Consider the following 15,336-nt stretch of genomic DNA (forward strand, 5'->3'; position numbering starts at 1 on the left):
CGTGGAGCAGCAGCCCCATTCCTGTCCCAGGGGCTCTGCAGGGCTCGGGGGCTCCCCAGGGTCTGCCAGTCCCTTGCTGGCTCGGCCAGGCCATGGCCGGGTGTCCATGCCCAAAGTGGAGATGAGCGGAGGTGCCCAGGCTTCCCGGGCTGCTGCATCCCTCCCTCCCTCCCTCCCTCCCTCCCTCCCTCCAGGCAGCCCCTTCCCTTCCTTGCCAGACACTGCTGGGCACAGCTCCCCAAATCCCCGCTCCCCAAATCCCCCCAGCAGTGAGCACCAGCCGTGGGTCACGCTCTGGCCAGGAGACCCATTTGGGCTGCAGGGGAGCTGTGGCGGGAGGAGGCAAAGGTCCAGTGATGTCCGCGGGTGCCCAGGAGCTAAATCCCCCCTTGCTGGGGGCAGGTGCTCCCCAGGGGCACCTCGAAGATGGGCCAGCCCTCGGGGAGGATGGTAGTTGGGGGGACGGGGCTCTGAGGTGGTGGGGAAGGGCAGGGGGCTAGGCATAGGGTGGGGGGACTCATGCCATCCAGCTAATTCTCCTCCCGGACAGGCCGGATCTTCATCTCAGTGAACTTGAGGGAGTACTGCCAGCCGGTCCAGGAGGACCACTCGATGCCATCGGCGTAGGAGCTGTGGTGGCCTTTGAGGTACTGCCCGTTGAGGTTGGAGGTGTGACAGTTGCGGTACCACCAGGCGCCGTGGTAGAAAGCCGCGCAGTTGTTCTCTGAGTGATCGTTGTCCAGGTCCTTGGTGGTGAACTTCATCCCGTTGTGCTTCAGGAAGGAGTCGCCTGCCATGGGGGAAAAGGAGCCATGATGGGCCCTTCCTGCCCCTCAGGCTGTCTCCCACCCTGGGGGGCTCCCCTGGACACCCCAATGAGGCACTTTTGGTGATGTACAGGGCACTTGGGATCACCCACCCTCCAAACGCCTGGCTGCAGCTCCTCTCCTGCCTCCAGCTCCACTGCCAGAGGAGGCTGCCAAGACCCCAGTGAGGGAGTCTGGTGGTTGTGGGCTCCCCCTGCCTCATGGGACCACGTGTGTCGCCCTGCCCTGCCACCCTACCTGCTGTCCCTGAGTAGTCGGCGATGGAGACAGGGTACCCGTCCTCCTCAGGATCGACAGAGAAGAGCCCCACGCCGAAGCTGCCATAGTGGGCGAAGGCGGTGCCGTTGTCGAAGTCCTCCAGGTCGATGCGGAGCTCGTAGCTGCCCTGCACCGTCAGCATGTGGATCCGCTTCAGCCCTGCGGTGGAGGCAGGGGGTGAGTGCAGGGACCCCAGCAGGGACGGGGTGGCTGGGGGTCCCTGGGGAGGGGGTTGCAGGGTGGGACGGGGAGCCGTTCCCACCCTCCAGCCCCGGCTCTGTTATTGCTGCACAGCCAAGGGCTTGGGGGAAAACATCCCCATGGCTTCCCTGTGCAGCCACCTGGTCCCCCCCCCCCGCCTGCCCGGGCCGTCACTCCTACGATGTAAGTGCTGGCCAGGGGGGTCTCGGTGTCCCAAAGGAAAACCCGGACGCCCTGGGGTTGGGGGGGCAGGCTTTGCCGGCCCCACACACCTAACCAGTGCTCTCCTGTCAGCTTCCCGAAGCCGTCCCGGTAGGCTTCCCAGCCACGGAAAAAGTTCACGGAGCCGTCCTCGCGCCGCTGAAACACCTGGGGAGGGAGACATGTCAGTCGTGGGACTGCTCCGAGCCTGGATAGTCCAAGCAGCCCCCCTTGCTCCCCACCATGCTGCCCACCCCTCCCTGCCACCCCCTTATTAGACGTGGGTGCAAATTAGTAATTACAACCCCCTTGTAAACTGGGCCTTTCAAATCAGTAATTACATAGGGATGCTGGCGAGCAGGTCCCCAGGGAAATGCCAGATCAGGCTCCCGGGGAACGGATGAATCGGTTCAGATAAAACACTTCACTGGATCCTCCACCTGCAAATGGGAGCGGAGCTCAGGAAACCCGTGGCGTGTTCCTGCGGGAAGGTGGCCGGTGCCCCCGGGAGGGGTGGGCACCCCGCGCCTGGCTCCAGGCTGCGTGCGGGAAACAGCCTGGGCTCTGCCATTGCAGGCGAGAGCGGAGGGATGGATGGACAGATGGACAGACAGAATGACAGCATGACTCAAGGTCTGTCCCTGCAGCATGTGCAGCCCAGTTCAGTCCAAGCCATCCTGCAAATCATAGAATGGTTTGGGTTGGAAGGGACCTTAAAGATCATCCAGTTCCACTCCCCTGCCCTGGGCAGGGACACCTCCCACCAGACCAGGTTGCTCAAAGCCCCATCCAGCCTGGCCTTGAACCCCTCCAGGGATGGGGCAGCCACAGCTTCTCTGGGCATCTTGGGCCAGGGTCCTACCACCCTCAAAGAATTTCTCCCTAATATCTAATCTAATCTATATCTAATCTAAATCTGCCCTAATGGCGGGATGCTCGGTGCCCTGTAAAACCCCCCAGTTCCCGCTCTCTCCTGGGCAGCCACCCCGTTATCAGATATCGTTCCTGCGACAGCCTCATTAGTTTCTCACAGAAATTAACTGTGGGGCACCAACCGCCCCGACTCCTGCAGAGCCCCAAGATCCCAGCCAGATCCCCGGGGCTCAGCCCGGCTTTTCTCCTTGGAGCCTTTCCCTTTTCCTCTCCCATCTGCTCATTGGCATGGCATGCCCTTGTGTGTTTCATCCCCCTTTATCCGTAGTTTTGGGTTTGATTTATTGACAATGATCCAGAAAATGCTGCTCTGTGTCCGACCATTTGAACTTAATTAAGCCTCCAGCCCTGGATTAATTGCATTAAACTTGGCTGAGCCAGCCTGCCCGATTGTCACCAAGCACCGCGCTCCCGTGGCCGTGGCAGGGAGGGGATGGGGCGCTGGGTGATTTAGGAACAGCCACCCCATGTGCTGGCAGCCAAGGGGCCAGAGCACCCTGGTTTTGGGGCTGGGCTGTGCCACCGAGCCCAATCACCCGATTCCAGCATCCCAGGCTCGGGCAATGCCACCGAGCCCCAGTGCCGGCCGGGAAGCCTCTGTGCTTCGCTCCACCACAGGGATGTTCCTTCACAGCCTCCCCAAGGCTGCTCCTGCCAGGGTTTCATCCCAGCATGCGAGGAGACCCAGCTCATGAGTTTCACACCAATTTGCCCTTCACCAGACGGGCACTTTTGGGGCTGGGGATGCCCAGCACCTGCTGCGGCGCGCTCCTCAGCACGGCACAGCTCTGATCCTGCTGTACTTACCTTCTAGAATTAGAGCCTTAATTTTTATCCCTGCGTTGAGCACTTGAGAAGCTGCGGTTAAGCCCGTTTAAAGGGGCTTTCTTCAGGCTTGCTGGGAGAGGGGGATGGCACGGCTGGACGGGGGCCTGAAGCTGATTTTCCCCGGACAAAGTCGGCTCCGGCGCTGCCGGGCGTGGAAGGCGGCAGAGGCAGCACCAATGCTCCCTCTTAATCGGCTTTGACCCAGGGTTGTAAATAGGCCAATTGCCTGAGCGGTGCCCAGGGAAGCGTGTGGGACACGTCTCCATTGGCTGAGCCTCGGCATGGCTTGGCAATCACCCCGAGCACCAAAGGAGCCCTCGGTGCCCTGCTGCCTACCAGGCTTGTCCCCGAGGGGCTGGAAACCGAATTGGAAGGACTGGTGGGCACTGGAGGTCCTGTGTCCTCCTGGGTCTCCTGCTCCATTTTCATCATCTCTCGTACACAGTCCCTCCTCATGCTTCACTTGTGTGCAGGTGAGGACATGGGAGCCTCCTCCTCACCCCTGCACTGGGATGCTGCCTGTACTGGGATGCTGCCTGTACCGGGATGCTGCCTGCATCGGTGACCCGCAGCCTCGCCGCCCACTCCCAGCCCTGCCTCGTTGCTCTTTTCCTTCTCATCAAATATGCATCACCCCCTCTTAAGCAAAAAGGATTTCCTTCCCTTCTTTAAAGGCAAGGCTGAAATATTTATCTCCCTTGCTCTCTGCCTTCCCTGGTCACGCTGAGCTCGCAGGGCAGGATCCTGCAAAAGCACCAACCCAGAAAAATGGGTTAAAACCAGAGAGAAGCAGGAGCGCCAGCTCGTGCCTATGGCGGCGTTGGTGGCAAGGGAGGACTGTGCTCCCTCTCGCTGCAGCCCCCTGATACCAGACCCCACCAAGCCCCCAACGGGCTCAAAACCCCACCATAGCCACAGCCTGGGAAGATGCTCGGCCATCACTTCTCTGCTACCGCAGTGCTCCAGCTCCTGGTCACATTTTTGGCAGCTGTGGCACGGCCCCCCCATAGCCCCAGCCCCACGGCGTTCCTCTGAGCCCCATCACAGCAGGGAGACCATCTTTGGGTTCAGCCACGGAGAAGATAAACTGGGAGCATCGCAGGAGCCGGTCCCTGGGAAGTGCCAATCCCGTGTGACAGCCTGCAACCATCCCCACCGGCAGCGCTGGCCATCCCAGGGACCCAGTGACTTCTGCCTGTCCCCACCAGCAGAAGTGTCTCATCCCTGTTCGTGGCGACACATAAATCACATCTTTTGGAAACGGCATGCATTTCCCCGGGCTCGTCTCGCCCGCTGCCTTTGGCTTGCCCCAGCCCGTGTGTAAATGCATCAGTGTCTGCTCAAACCCCCCCAGCCCACGCCGGGACCCCTCCGGTGGGTGATGAGCAGGCTGGGCACCATCCCCCTCAGCATCCCCAGCGCGGCAGGTGCCCGTGAAGCTGGAAGCTGTCACTTAACATCACCACGGCCCTCGTCCTGCCAGCACAGCCTTTTCTTCTGCATCCTTTGGCTTTCCCACCACTTCCCACTACACACTGTACACGGAAAAATGATGCTGATGTGGCCAGAGCTGTCGTGGCACCATCGCTTATGGGGCTGAGATGCTGATCCCGGGGGGCTTTGCCCCATCTGGGCAGCGATGGAGGCTTGGGGGCACTGGGAGGAACACAGGGCGTTTGCAAAGACTTCCCAAGACAACAGCACGTGAAGAGGCAACTTTTTCAGGCCTCCCGGGATGCTGAGCCTCCCCCACCTCGTTATTACTTTAATAACATGCTGGAGGTGAGTGTCAAAGTGGGGGTTGGGGTCAGGCTGGGCAATTACACGGCTGCAGCCCGGTACTGCCGTGAGGCTCGGGTCACCGGGGGGAGTTGCTGCAATTAAAGTCGGTACTGAGAGCAGGACGAGGATGCTCCCGTTGGCGCTGGCGAGCATCGACCCAGTCCCACGTCCCAGACAGCTGGGCTGGACCAAGGAGGGAACAAAACACACTAGGGGGTTGTGCTGGGAGCTCTCTAGCTCTTCCCTCCCATATTTCTTCACCTTCCTGCCACCCTGCCCTGCATGGATGCCAATGCTGGCTGCCCTCTGTGCCAGATTTCTGCTTTTCGACAACGCAGAACAGGCAGCAAACGGCCCCAGAGCTGTAATCATGTGCTCAGTGCAGGAGCCTGTGGCTGCCCCGGGCTGGATGCGGCCACCACGGAGAAGAGAGGCTTTGGTCCAACAAGTGCCTTCCTGAAAGAAGGGCATAGGGAACAACCAGGGAACAACCCCCTCTGCCTCTGGCAAGGGGACAGGGTGACACCACAGATCACACCTTGGGGACAAGAAGGTGCTGAGCAGCACCCAGTGAGCAACCGCAGCCGGGTTTCTCCCCAACAGGGCATTGGGGTGGCTCTTCTCCCTATGGTCTCTAAGCCAACCATGCAGGCTAAGGTTTAGCTCAGCAGCTCCCAAGCTCCCCAGTCAAAATTGATTCAGCTGCTGCTATCACTTCCACCCACCCACCCACATGCAAATAAGCCCAAATGTCAGGAGTAATCGCTCCAGAGGAGGAGGAGGAGGGGAGGGAAATTTCCCAGGCTCTCCACCATGGTGCCCAGCCGTGCCATGGCTTACCTAGAGCCCCAAGCAGACCTTCTCAGCCCTACAGGAGATGGCTGAGACACCCCCTGCACCCTGAGGGACTGGCGGTATGTTCAGGAGCCAGCACTCTGCAGAGCAGCCCCAAGAAATGGGAGCCTGGGACAAGCACCCTTGGCCCTGCTCTGGATGCACCCATCTCCGGAATGCTGGGATTTGGGACTTGTTTTGGCTCCTCTGCCTGGGTCAGGGCATGGCAGAACCAGGGTGGTGCAGGCAGCGCTGTGCCAGCCCCCACAGTGCTGCTGGGCGTAGAATCATTTGCTTCGCCCCCTCCTCAGCCCAAGCCCTCCCGGCTGCAGCAGCTTTAAATAAGCCTCTGAGTGTCTCGCTAATCACCTTGGGCTGCTCTTCAGGCAGCGCTGGAGCATGGCTGGGGCTGGCAGAGGCTGTGCATGGGGTTTGCAAGGACCCTCCTCACCCTGGGGAGCAAGCAGGGCCCCTCCTTTTCCCTCTGTGACCCCCTCCCAGGAGCTAGGGTCCCTGGGGCTGCGCTGTGCCTCAGTTTCCCTGCTGGAGCTGCTGGTACCAACCTGTGCATGACAGGTTGCTCCTGCTCAGGGTGGGCTCTGGACAGACTGAGGCCGAAGGCTCATCGGCCCCCCAAGGGCAGGGGGGCTAAGCTCCCTCCTGGCACTGTTCAAAGCTGCTTAGGGGAATCAGATCGTGGGGATTTGTCTCCTGCAGCACCCAGCTGGAGGGGCGCTGGCTGGCTCGGCTCTGCTCACCCAGCATGTCCTCAGGGGAGAGGCTGCCTGCCCCCCCTCCTGTCCTGGTGAACCCCCCGCCACCTCCATGGGGACCCCCTCGCTGCCCTGCTGGCACCCTGAGCAATGCCCTCCTGGGCAGGGGCTGCTTGCACCCAAGGGGCCGCCAAGGTGAGGGGGATCTCTGGGCTTGGGGCTGCCAGTGCCGTGTCCCCCTGTCCCCTCCGCTCCCTGCCCCCATTACTGTGATTACGGGGCTGTTGCAGCCGCCACGGCAAAGCGAATCGGACAGGGCGGCCGGGGAGCGAGTGAATCAGCACAGCATCACAGGCGCCCCAGGCACCCCTGCGTTATGAGGCGAAACGGGCTGGGTTTGGGGTCCATCCCCAGCCCCAGCTCACTGGGACCACGAGGATGGGACAAAGCTCAGCCATTCACCCTATGGCACAACTGCAGCTGTGCCATGCACCATCCCCACCGAGAAGGATGAACTCCAGCCATGGCATCCGGCTCCCTGCATGAAACCACCCTCCAGCTCCAGCCGATCTCCCCAAGCCCGGGACAGGGCTGCTGGGCTCCAGGACAGGGTTTCTGGGCTCCGGGTAATGCCAACAAGCCTGTTTGCTCCCTTCCTTGCAGGAGCGGGCACCCTGTGCACCGCCAGACCCCATTAGCGTTTATCCCCCACCCCGATGACACATCCAAGCACCAAGAGTGACGTCTCCCACCACTGGCATCCCAGCACGGGGACAGCCTGTGGCTGGGGGTGGCATTACCCAGTGGCCCCCAACACAGCAGCAGCTCACCGTCCAGCCACCCCCGTCGGTCGTCATGTCACAGTAGACCTGGAAGCCAGAGGGATAGTGCGTGGGGAAGATGGAGTAAATCCCATCCTCTTGCTGTCCGCTCACATAGATGTCAAAGCAGTCTCGGGGCCGGGAGCCTGCAGCATGGCATTGGGATGGGGTGGGACGAGAGGAAAGCTGGTTAATTAATGATCTAATTTAATGTCTTGCCATTTCTTTCAGGCTCTCAACCTTGCTGCCAGCTCTAGTTGGCGGCTCGGCGCTGCCTTGCTCTTTCCCTCTACTCTCCTCCGATGCTCAGGGTGAGCGGTGCCCGGGGGCCGGGGCAGCCGGCGGGGACCGACCCCATGTCCCCGTGTGACGGCAAGGGCAGGCTGGGACCCAGCTGAGGGGGAGGGAGCTGATGTCCGGGGGGAGCTGCAGGGAGTGTGGGCATGTGCTCCCAGCCCCGGGACAGTCTTACTCAGCTTCATCTTAACCAAATGATGATGAATGTGACTGTTTACTCCCAGTCCTGTGCAGCGCTGCCCTCTGCACCCGAAGGAAGGCGAATGGGTGCTTCTTGCTCTGCTTTTGTCCCAGGTACACCTGCGTGGAGACCGGGTGGGTCTGCAGGGGTGCGAGGTGGCTTTTGTGCTGGCTTTGCAGGCTGCTTTAAGGACGACTAGGGGCTACATGGTGAGAAAACCCCTTCTAGGACACAACTTTCCATCTCCCTCCTGCTCCACCTCCCCCATCTTCTTGCCAGCCCCCTCACTGTATTAAATCCATTCTCCAGGCTGTTTTCCCCCATCTCAGGTGGTTTTCTCCCTCCCTTCTTCTTAGGCAGAGACCTGCCGAGAGCATCCTCAGGTGCATCCCTCTCCCAGGGACCGAGGGGATGCTGTCTTACCGTTGGAGCAGCCCCGGGGACGCGCTCCCCTGGCCGGCGCTCGCTGCAGGTCGGCCTTGAGCCGGGGCCGGGCACCACCACGGTCCTTCTGCAGCGTGTCGAGGACATCGCTGACGGAGCTTACCAGCCGAGCCATGTTGGTCTGGCTCTCTGAGAGCAGCTGTGGGCAGGGGACACATGGAGGGGACAAGGTTAAACATGGTTAAACCCCTTCCACCCACCAGCCCCTTGACCACCCCACCATGAGGATGCTCTGCCTGTTCCCACGGCTCCCCAAGTGTCTGCAGGCAGCAGTCCTGGGTACAGGCTGGTGGGGACCGGGTGGGGACAGAAAAGCCACAGCAGATGCCACATGCCATCTCTGGTGCCTTCTGACCCCGGGTCAGGGTCCAGATAGCACCCATTGCCACCTGGGCTGAGAAATCCCCCAACTTGGGTGCGTCGGTGCCGCCACCCCGTGGGATAAAGAGCATCTCTGGGCAAGGGACAGGATCGCGGAGGTGGCAGGAATAGCTGTGTCCTGAGACAACCGCTGGCTCTTCACTGTCCCCCGAGGTGACCCAGGCCGGGCGAGTGACACGGGGTGGCGGTGGCAGAGCAGCAGGGTGGGGAGCGAAGCAAAGCAGCAGGAATGGAGGAGCTCCGGCCGGAGGGAGACGAGCACCGGGAGGACTGGGCACAGAACCAAGAATCCAGCCATGCCCTGGGTCTTGCTACAAAGCCCAGCAGACCCCCGGCACACCCAGGTGAGTGCTTCAACACAGCTCATCAGCTGGGAAATTTTGGGGACTGTAAATAAGCAGGGGGAGGTTGATTGCTGCATGGACCGCCCTTGGGATGGTCTTCTGCCATGCTCAGCTCTGCTTGGAGCTCCCAAACTGGACCTGGAGCTGGGAAACCCACAATGTGGGAGGCTGCACAGCTGGCTCACTGGCACCGGGGTGGTTTGGGCAGCGAGACACAGACAACTGATGAGCTGGAGCTGAAGTTGTGCTTCCTAACTTGCAATTCTCAAGCACCCGCCTTAAACCTCAGCTCTTGCTGCTGGAGGTCTCCCCTGAACACCATGGGCAGGGGCTGCAAGTGGCTATGCCCCCAGAGACATGAGGACAGGGGGGTTCTGTCCCCAAGGAGCACCGTGCAGCACCCTGTCTCACCTGGATGAGCCTGCCCTGCTCTCCCTGCAGGGCGCTGAGCTCCTGCCCCATGGCGCTGTGCCCCTTCTTGAGCCCATCGCAGTCGGCGCGCAGCTGCACAGCATGTGTCAGCAGCTTGGCCACCTCATCCGCCACCGTGACCAGCAGGGCCTTCTGCTGGCTCTTGGTGGCCTTGGTCTCGGCATCGTGGTCGGTGACGGCGCGCAGCAGGGAGGTCTGCAGCCCCTCCAGGCGCCCGAAGGTGCCTGTGGCATCGGGGCAGTTGGGGTCGATGAAGATGTTGATGCGGGAGCTGTCGGCTTTCTCGATGGTGACCAGCGCGTTGGCTTCCTCGGGGTTGGTGCTGATGACGGGGGGCGACTCGGTGACGGGCGTGTGGTAGTGGTTCATGAAGAGGATGGCCCCCGTGACCGTTACCGCCAGGAGGACGGCCACCGAGAGCAGGACAGTGCACAGGATGTACCCGCAGCTCATCCTCTGCAGGCAGAGAGACGGACACCGTTGGGACCCATCCGGACAGACCCATCCCGCTCCCCTTCATCCGAGAGGTGGGTTCAAAGCCTCACGAGCTTTGCGGGGAGGGGGTCTAGCAATGAGGGAGGCGATGTTGGACACGGGGGTGGTGGCAGAGGAGGGGATGCGAGGACCTCGGGGAGCCCTGCGGTTCTGCCAGGGACACAGAGGCCATGGGCGAGCGCTCAGAGAGCAAAGCAGCTAAACCCACCCGGGAGCCAGAGGTATGAAATAATAAAGAGAGCGAATGCGCGGCGGCCGCCTGCTCCCGCTGGCATGTTTTATTTAAGGCGGTGATACTCCACCGGAGCAGCCCCTGGGAGGTGCATGCAGGGCTCCGTGCTGCCCTGGGCACAAATACGGGGAGAAAAAGGGGAAAAAAGGGATATCCCCTGTGTCCCCCGGAGCAGGGAAAGCAAGGAGGTGAGGTAGGGCAGGGGCTGTCCCTGGCAGTAAGGGGAGGCTGTGGGTTGACGCTGGGGCCACGTTGCCCTGAGCATCGCGGGGACCTGCACTGCACAGGGCATCTCCCAAGTGTGGGGGACCGTGCATCCCCATCCCCTTGCACCCTTGCTGCCTGCTGGAGGGGAGCAGAGCTGCTCCCAAAGCCCTCGAGCCCATCCCAGAGCCTCCTGGTGAGGGGGAGTTGCTGTGGGAAAGGTCTCCGACCCCCCAAGCCCCTCTGACAGCTCTGGCACGACAGGGACCCCTTGGCTCAGCCCACAGGAGCTGCTCCGTGTGCACCAAGAGCCTTTTCTCCTTGCAAAGCAAGAAGTGCCAATGCTGTCAGTGTGGACGGAGTGAACTGCCACCCAGCCCCATCAGCCCCCCGTCCCCCCCCGCCACCTCCCCTTCTCATTACACCTGCAGGACAGAGGCTGTGATTTTCCCCTGACCCCGGCCACGGCTGTCACAAGGAATTGCAGGGCTGCCAGAAAACTGCAGATTCGGAGAGACAAAGACTACTTTCCCCAGAAACGAGGGGAAAATTGCTGCATCTGCAAAGATTTCCCAGGCCCTGTCCCCTCCTGTGCACATCTATCTGGAGTGACACCTTCCTTCAAGCACCCTTCATTTCATTCACGCTCCTGCAACCATTTGCATTAAGGTGACCCCGGCTGCGGCAGGGCTGGCTGGCCAGGGGCCGGGGGGCCACGGATGCCCCATCAGCCACGGGGGATGCTCCGGGTTTTCTCCCCAGCCCACGGAGTGAAACTGGAGATGCAAATGACACTGGGCTGAATGGGAAGCCACCCTGTGGGGACCTCCGTAATGAGGCAGCCCCAGGCTCGGCCCCTCGGTGTGCATTAAAAGGAGATGTCGAAGGCAGTTAAGGGAAGCTCTCAGCAAGCAGAGGGTCAAGGAGTTTGCCCTGTGTTTGTAGACACAGAGCCCCAGCTCGGGGGCACAAGTGGCACCCGGGAGCAGCAAGACGGTGGCAGATGGAGGTGGGAGATACACATTGCTGACATCCTCACATGGACATCCAGGACCTGGGCTCTGCCCAGCCCCTCGGCACCCTGAGAGTGGAGAAGTGACAGGAGAGATGGCTGCTGACCAGAGGCCAGCGTCGAGTGGTTTGGGATCCACAGGGTGAACAGGGACTGTGTCCCCATGGCTCTCCCAGCTATCGCCGCACCTTCAGCTCCCCAGCTCTGCGCCCTCCTGTCCCACACACTGTTGCTCCCCACCACACTGATGTCCCCAGCTCAAACGTGCCTGCCAGGACACACAGATGGGCTGTGATGGCCAAGGGACCCATCTGAGCATTAGTGGTTTCAGGAGCGGAGTCATGCATGGCTGATACTCCGTTTCCCCCAGCCACACAAATCCCAACTGGGCTTAAACACACCAAAATCCCGCAGCTCTGCCCGGGAGCTGCATCCAGCTCTTTTCCAGCCTTCGAGCCCCAGTATCGTTGTCCGCCTGCCGGCACCAGGAACTGGAGCCAGAACCAGGGGCCAATCCCTTTTGCAAGTGACCCCTTCTGCTTGTGACCGCGAGATCCCGAGCGGTGGCAGCTTTACGAGTCCCACGGCATTTTGCTGGCAGGTTGTGTTACCTGGCAACCTGCGATGGGGAGAGGAGGGAAACGCTCAGCCAGCGGCACCAGCAAAGCTCCAAACTGGGGTGTGAGTTCCCCCAAGTCCCCCCCGGCACAGCAGCACTGCCTCTGCTTGCCCAGCTCCCAGCACGGAGCCCTGCAGACGCCTCTGCCGCACGCTCCTGCCCCACCACGGCCACAGCCCTTGTGGCTCCAGAGGTTTCTGCCCTCCATTGCATGGTCTTGGGCTCCTGGATCTTCTTGCCAAGGCTTTCAGGCAGCTGCAAGACATCTCCTTGTTGACCATGTGGCAGCTGCCCTGGTTACTGATGTCCCCTTGGGGACTTCCATCAGGCTGGAGGTACTGATGTCTCCAAACCACTCCTTCCTAAGGAGAGGAGAAGCTGCAAGGCTGGGAAGTGCTCAGGACGAGTGGAGCTTCACTTGCAAACCTACTCTGGAGCTGGGGAGGGAGCCCCAGGCAGGAACTGAGGCTCTGCTGCCTCCTGGATACAAAGCTGAACCGGGCTCTCCAGGCACTGGCTCAGGCAGTTGCTCAATGCTTGGCCACTGTGCCCCATGGGGGCTGAGTCCTTGGTGCCCCAGACGCACCGTGTGAGCAGCCCGTGGGCTACCTTTCACCCTGGGGCTGTGGGTCCCTGCAGCCCCTGTGCCCATCATCCCTCCCCCCAAAGCATCCCCAGCCTCCTCAGCCATCCGGACAGGTGAGCAGCTGTGCTAGGCGTGGGAGACAGCAGCTCCGGCAGATGCAGCCTGTGGGGAGGGAAGGATAAGAGCCAGCTTGTCCCTGGGGCAGCCGGAGCAGAGCCAGAGATGGGCTGAACCCCGGGGAGCGCGGATGGAGAACAGTGGTGGGAGAGGCTGAGCTCTGCCGTGGGAGATGCTCTTTGAAGAGGAGGTGCCCTTTGCTCTTGCCAAAGCCGTGGCTCTTTGCTGGCTTGCCAGGCAAGCTCTGAGCTGTGGGAGGGTGGGCAGCCATCGCAGGCAGCCCTGGGTGCTCTGCCCCTGAGCCGTCCCCCCAGCCAGGTACAAACCAGGACCCTGATTGTTCTTCTGAGGCAGGTGGACACTGTGGTTTGCATCAGGCTCAGCTGCTGGGGCAAACTTTAGTCCAGGTACCCCCACCTTACTGCTAGGGTCCACCCAGCCCCAAGGGAGCCTCAGGGCAGCAGGGGACAGTCCCATTTTCCCCCAAGCCATTGCTCACTCCAGAGCTGCTCAAGCAGCTCATTTTGCATCCCAGCCGCTCGCCCTGCACGGCTCCGCTGCCCCTCTCCCTCTCCACCCTCCCTGCCTGTCCAGCTCTGCTGCTGCTCAGCTTTACACAGGGCTGCAGCCCCCGTCCCTGCTCACTCTGGGGCAGGGGCTGTACCCCAGCCGCTCCCCCTGCACCCTGCTGCTCCCCACATCCTCCCGGAGCCTAACGCCGTACTTCACTCACTCCCCGCAGGCAGACGAACTGAATCCCGCTCCCGGTACCTGCTCTCTTCTGGCATCCAAAGCCTGCCTGATATCGTTCCTACGGCACGGAGCGCTTTGCGGCTCGGGGAGAGGAGAGGGATGGTGATCACAGCGGAGCCGGGTCCGTGGGTGAGCACACAAGCGGGCTGGGATGGTTTTCCCACTGGAAAAGCCCCACTGGGGGTTACGGGATCTGGGAGCCCATCACCGGCGGCAGCACAAACTCTGTGCCCCCTTTGCAAACCGCTCAGTCCCCTGCGTGGAGGGGCTGTGCACCCGGGGTTGGGAGGGGGGGGAGCAGCTCTGCCGGCACAGGGAGAGGAGAGCGAGGTTCCTCTCTCGGGGGGGGTCTGGGGCAGCAGGGTGAGGGAGCCACTCAGCATGGATGGGCTGACCGGGGAGAAGAGGGCTCAGAGAAGGATGTGCAGAAGGGAGAAGTCAGGCAGAAGTCCCTTTCCTGCATCGCTGCGGGTGGAAGGGGGACAGGGAAGTGGCAAACATGGGGGCAAGTGAGTCTCACAGCCACAGCTGGGATGCAGAGGGAGGGCAGGCTCCTTCCCTTCACTCGCAGGCTCCATCCGAGACTCGCTTTCCCCCCCATCTCTTCCCAGGCATGATTGCCCATACTCTGCACCCCTTTCCCACCCTGCCTGCACCACAGGGTGCACCGCTATGGGGCACGCGGTTGCCCTGCCTGCTCTCTGGGTGCCATGACCTGTGCTGCCTGCTCTCTGGGTGCCATGCTTGAGGTTCCTTACCTGCTGGGGCACCCTGGGCGGCTGGAGGCCGGGGCAGCCGGCCGCTGCCTGTGTGCTGGAGCTGGCACACATGTGGTGAGCTGTGCAAACAGACTCCTGCACGTGCCGGGTCCCCCCATGCTTCGCCGCACACCACCGCAAAGCCGGCCTCTCCCCAAAATACCAGGGGGGCTCAACCTGCAGGCTGAGAGAGGGCCAGGTGGCCGGGAGTCTCCGAACCAAGAGGAATGGCTCCGGCTGCAGCAGGGAGCCGAGAGGCAAAATCCCCTCTACAGGGTTATTTAAGCAGTTTGAAACGTGCAGCGGTTCCGGAGAGGCGTGTAGGGCAGCCCCGGAGCATCACCCGCTGCCTGGCCGAGGGGCAGCCCCAGCGCTGGGGGCTGAGGGGACATTGGCTGCAAATAAATAAACTATATTTGGGGAGGGGGGAGATGAGGGGTGAGGGGAGGCAGCCCAGGGGGGAGCAACAGCTCGCCCCGCCGGGCTGCACCGGGAGAAAAGCTGGCTGGGAGGGCACGGTGGGGGCTTTGGGGACCCCCGGCTGGTCGCTGCCCCCCGTTGCCCCCCCCCGTCCCCCCGCCCCGTACCTGCGATTTCTCCTGCTGCCCGTCCTCAAGTTGCGAGGCTCCTCCCATGGTTTTCCAGCGCTCGTTCCCCATCGCGCCGCCAACTTCCAGCCCAAGAACCCAGACCCTCTTTCCCCGACCTCTCCCAGACCCCCTCCCCGGCAGCGCAGCCCCCGGCCCGCCCGCGCTGCCCGGCTGGCCGCGGCGGGAGCACGGGCGGCGGCGGCGGCGGCGGCGGCGGAGGAGGAGGAGGAGGAGGGAGGGAGGAAGAGGAGGGAGGGAGGGAGGGAGGACACGGACACGGACACGGGGGTGGATCTTCCCTCCCCGCCCGCCCCGCTCCCCCCGGGGCTCCCCCGGCCCCGCTCCGGGGACATCGCCGGTCGATGCCCCGGGGACTGTCCCCGGGCCCCTCCCCAGCATTGCCCTGAGCCCCCCCCGGACGCCCCAGGGGCTCCGGAGTCATTCCGGATCTGAGCCCCCTCCCCGCTCCCCACTCCCGCCTTCGGTCCCTGGG

At 62.3% G+C, this 15,336-nt stretch overlaps 1 protein-coding gene across 1 annotated transcript; it reads right to left on the reverse strand.

The window, feature by feature from the left end:
* Nucleotides 1–530: 530 nt before the first annotated feature.
* FIBCD1 (fibrinogen C domain containing 1) lies at nucleotides 531–14,912 on the reverse strand. Its single transcript, XM_074161087.1, has 7 exons — nucleotides 14,841–14,912; nucleotides 9,457–9,933; nucleotides 8,300–8,459; nucleotides 7,408–7,544; nucleotides 1,559–1,655; nucleotides 1,065–1,244; nucleotides 531–790 (listed from the first exon to the last, which is right to left on the reverse strand). Exons 1-7 carry the CDS (start codon nucleotides 14,910–14,912, stop codon nucleotides 531–533), a joined length of 1,383 nt encoding a protein of 460 aa, XP_074017188.1.
* Between the last annotated feature and the right edge of the window lie 424 nt (nucleotides 14,913–15,336).

Source organism: Numenius arquata, chromosome 19 (genome assembly GCF_964106895.1).
Source record: "Numenius arquata chromosome 19, bNumArq3.hap1.1, whole genome shotgun sequence".
NCBI lineage: Eukaryota > Metazoa > Chordata > Aves > Charadriiformes > Scolopacidae > Numenius > Numenius arquata.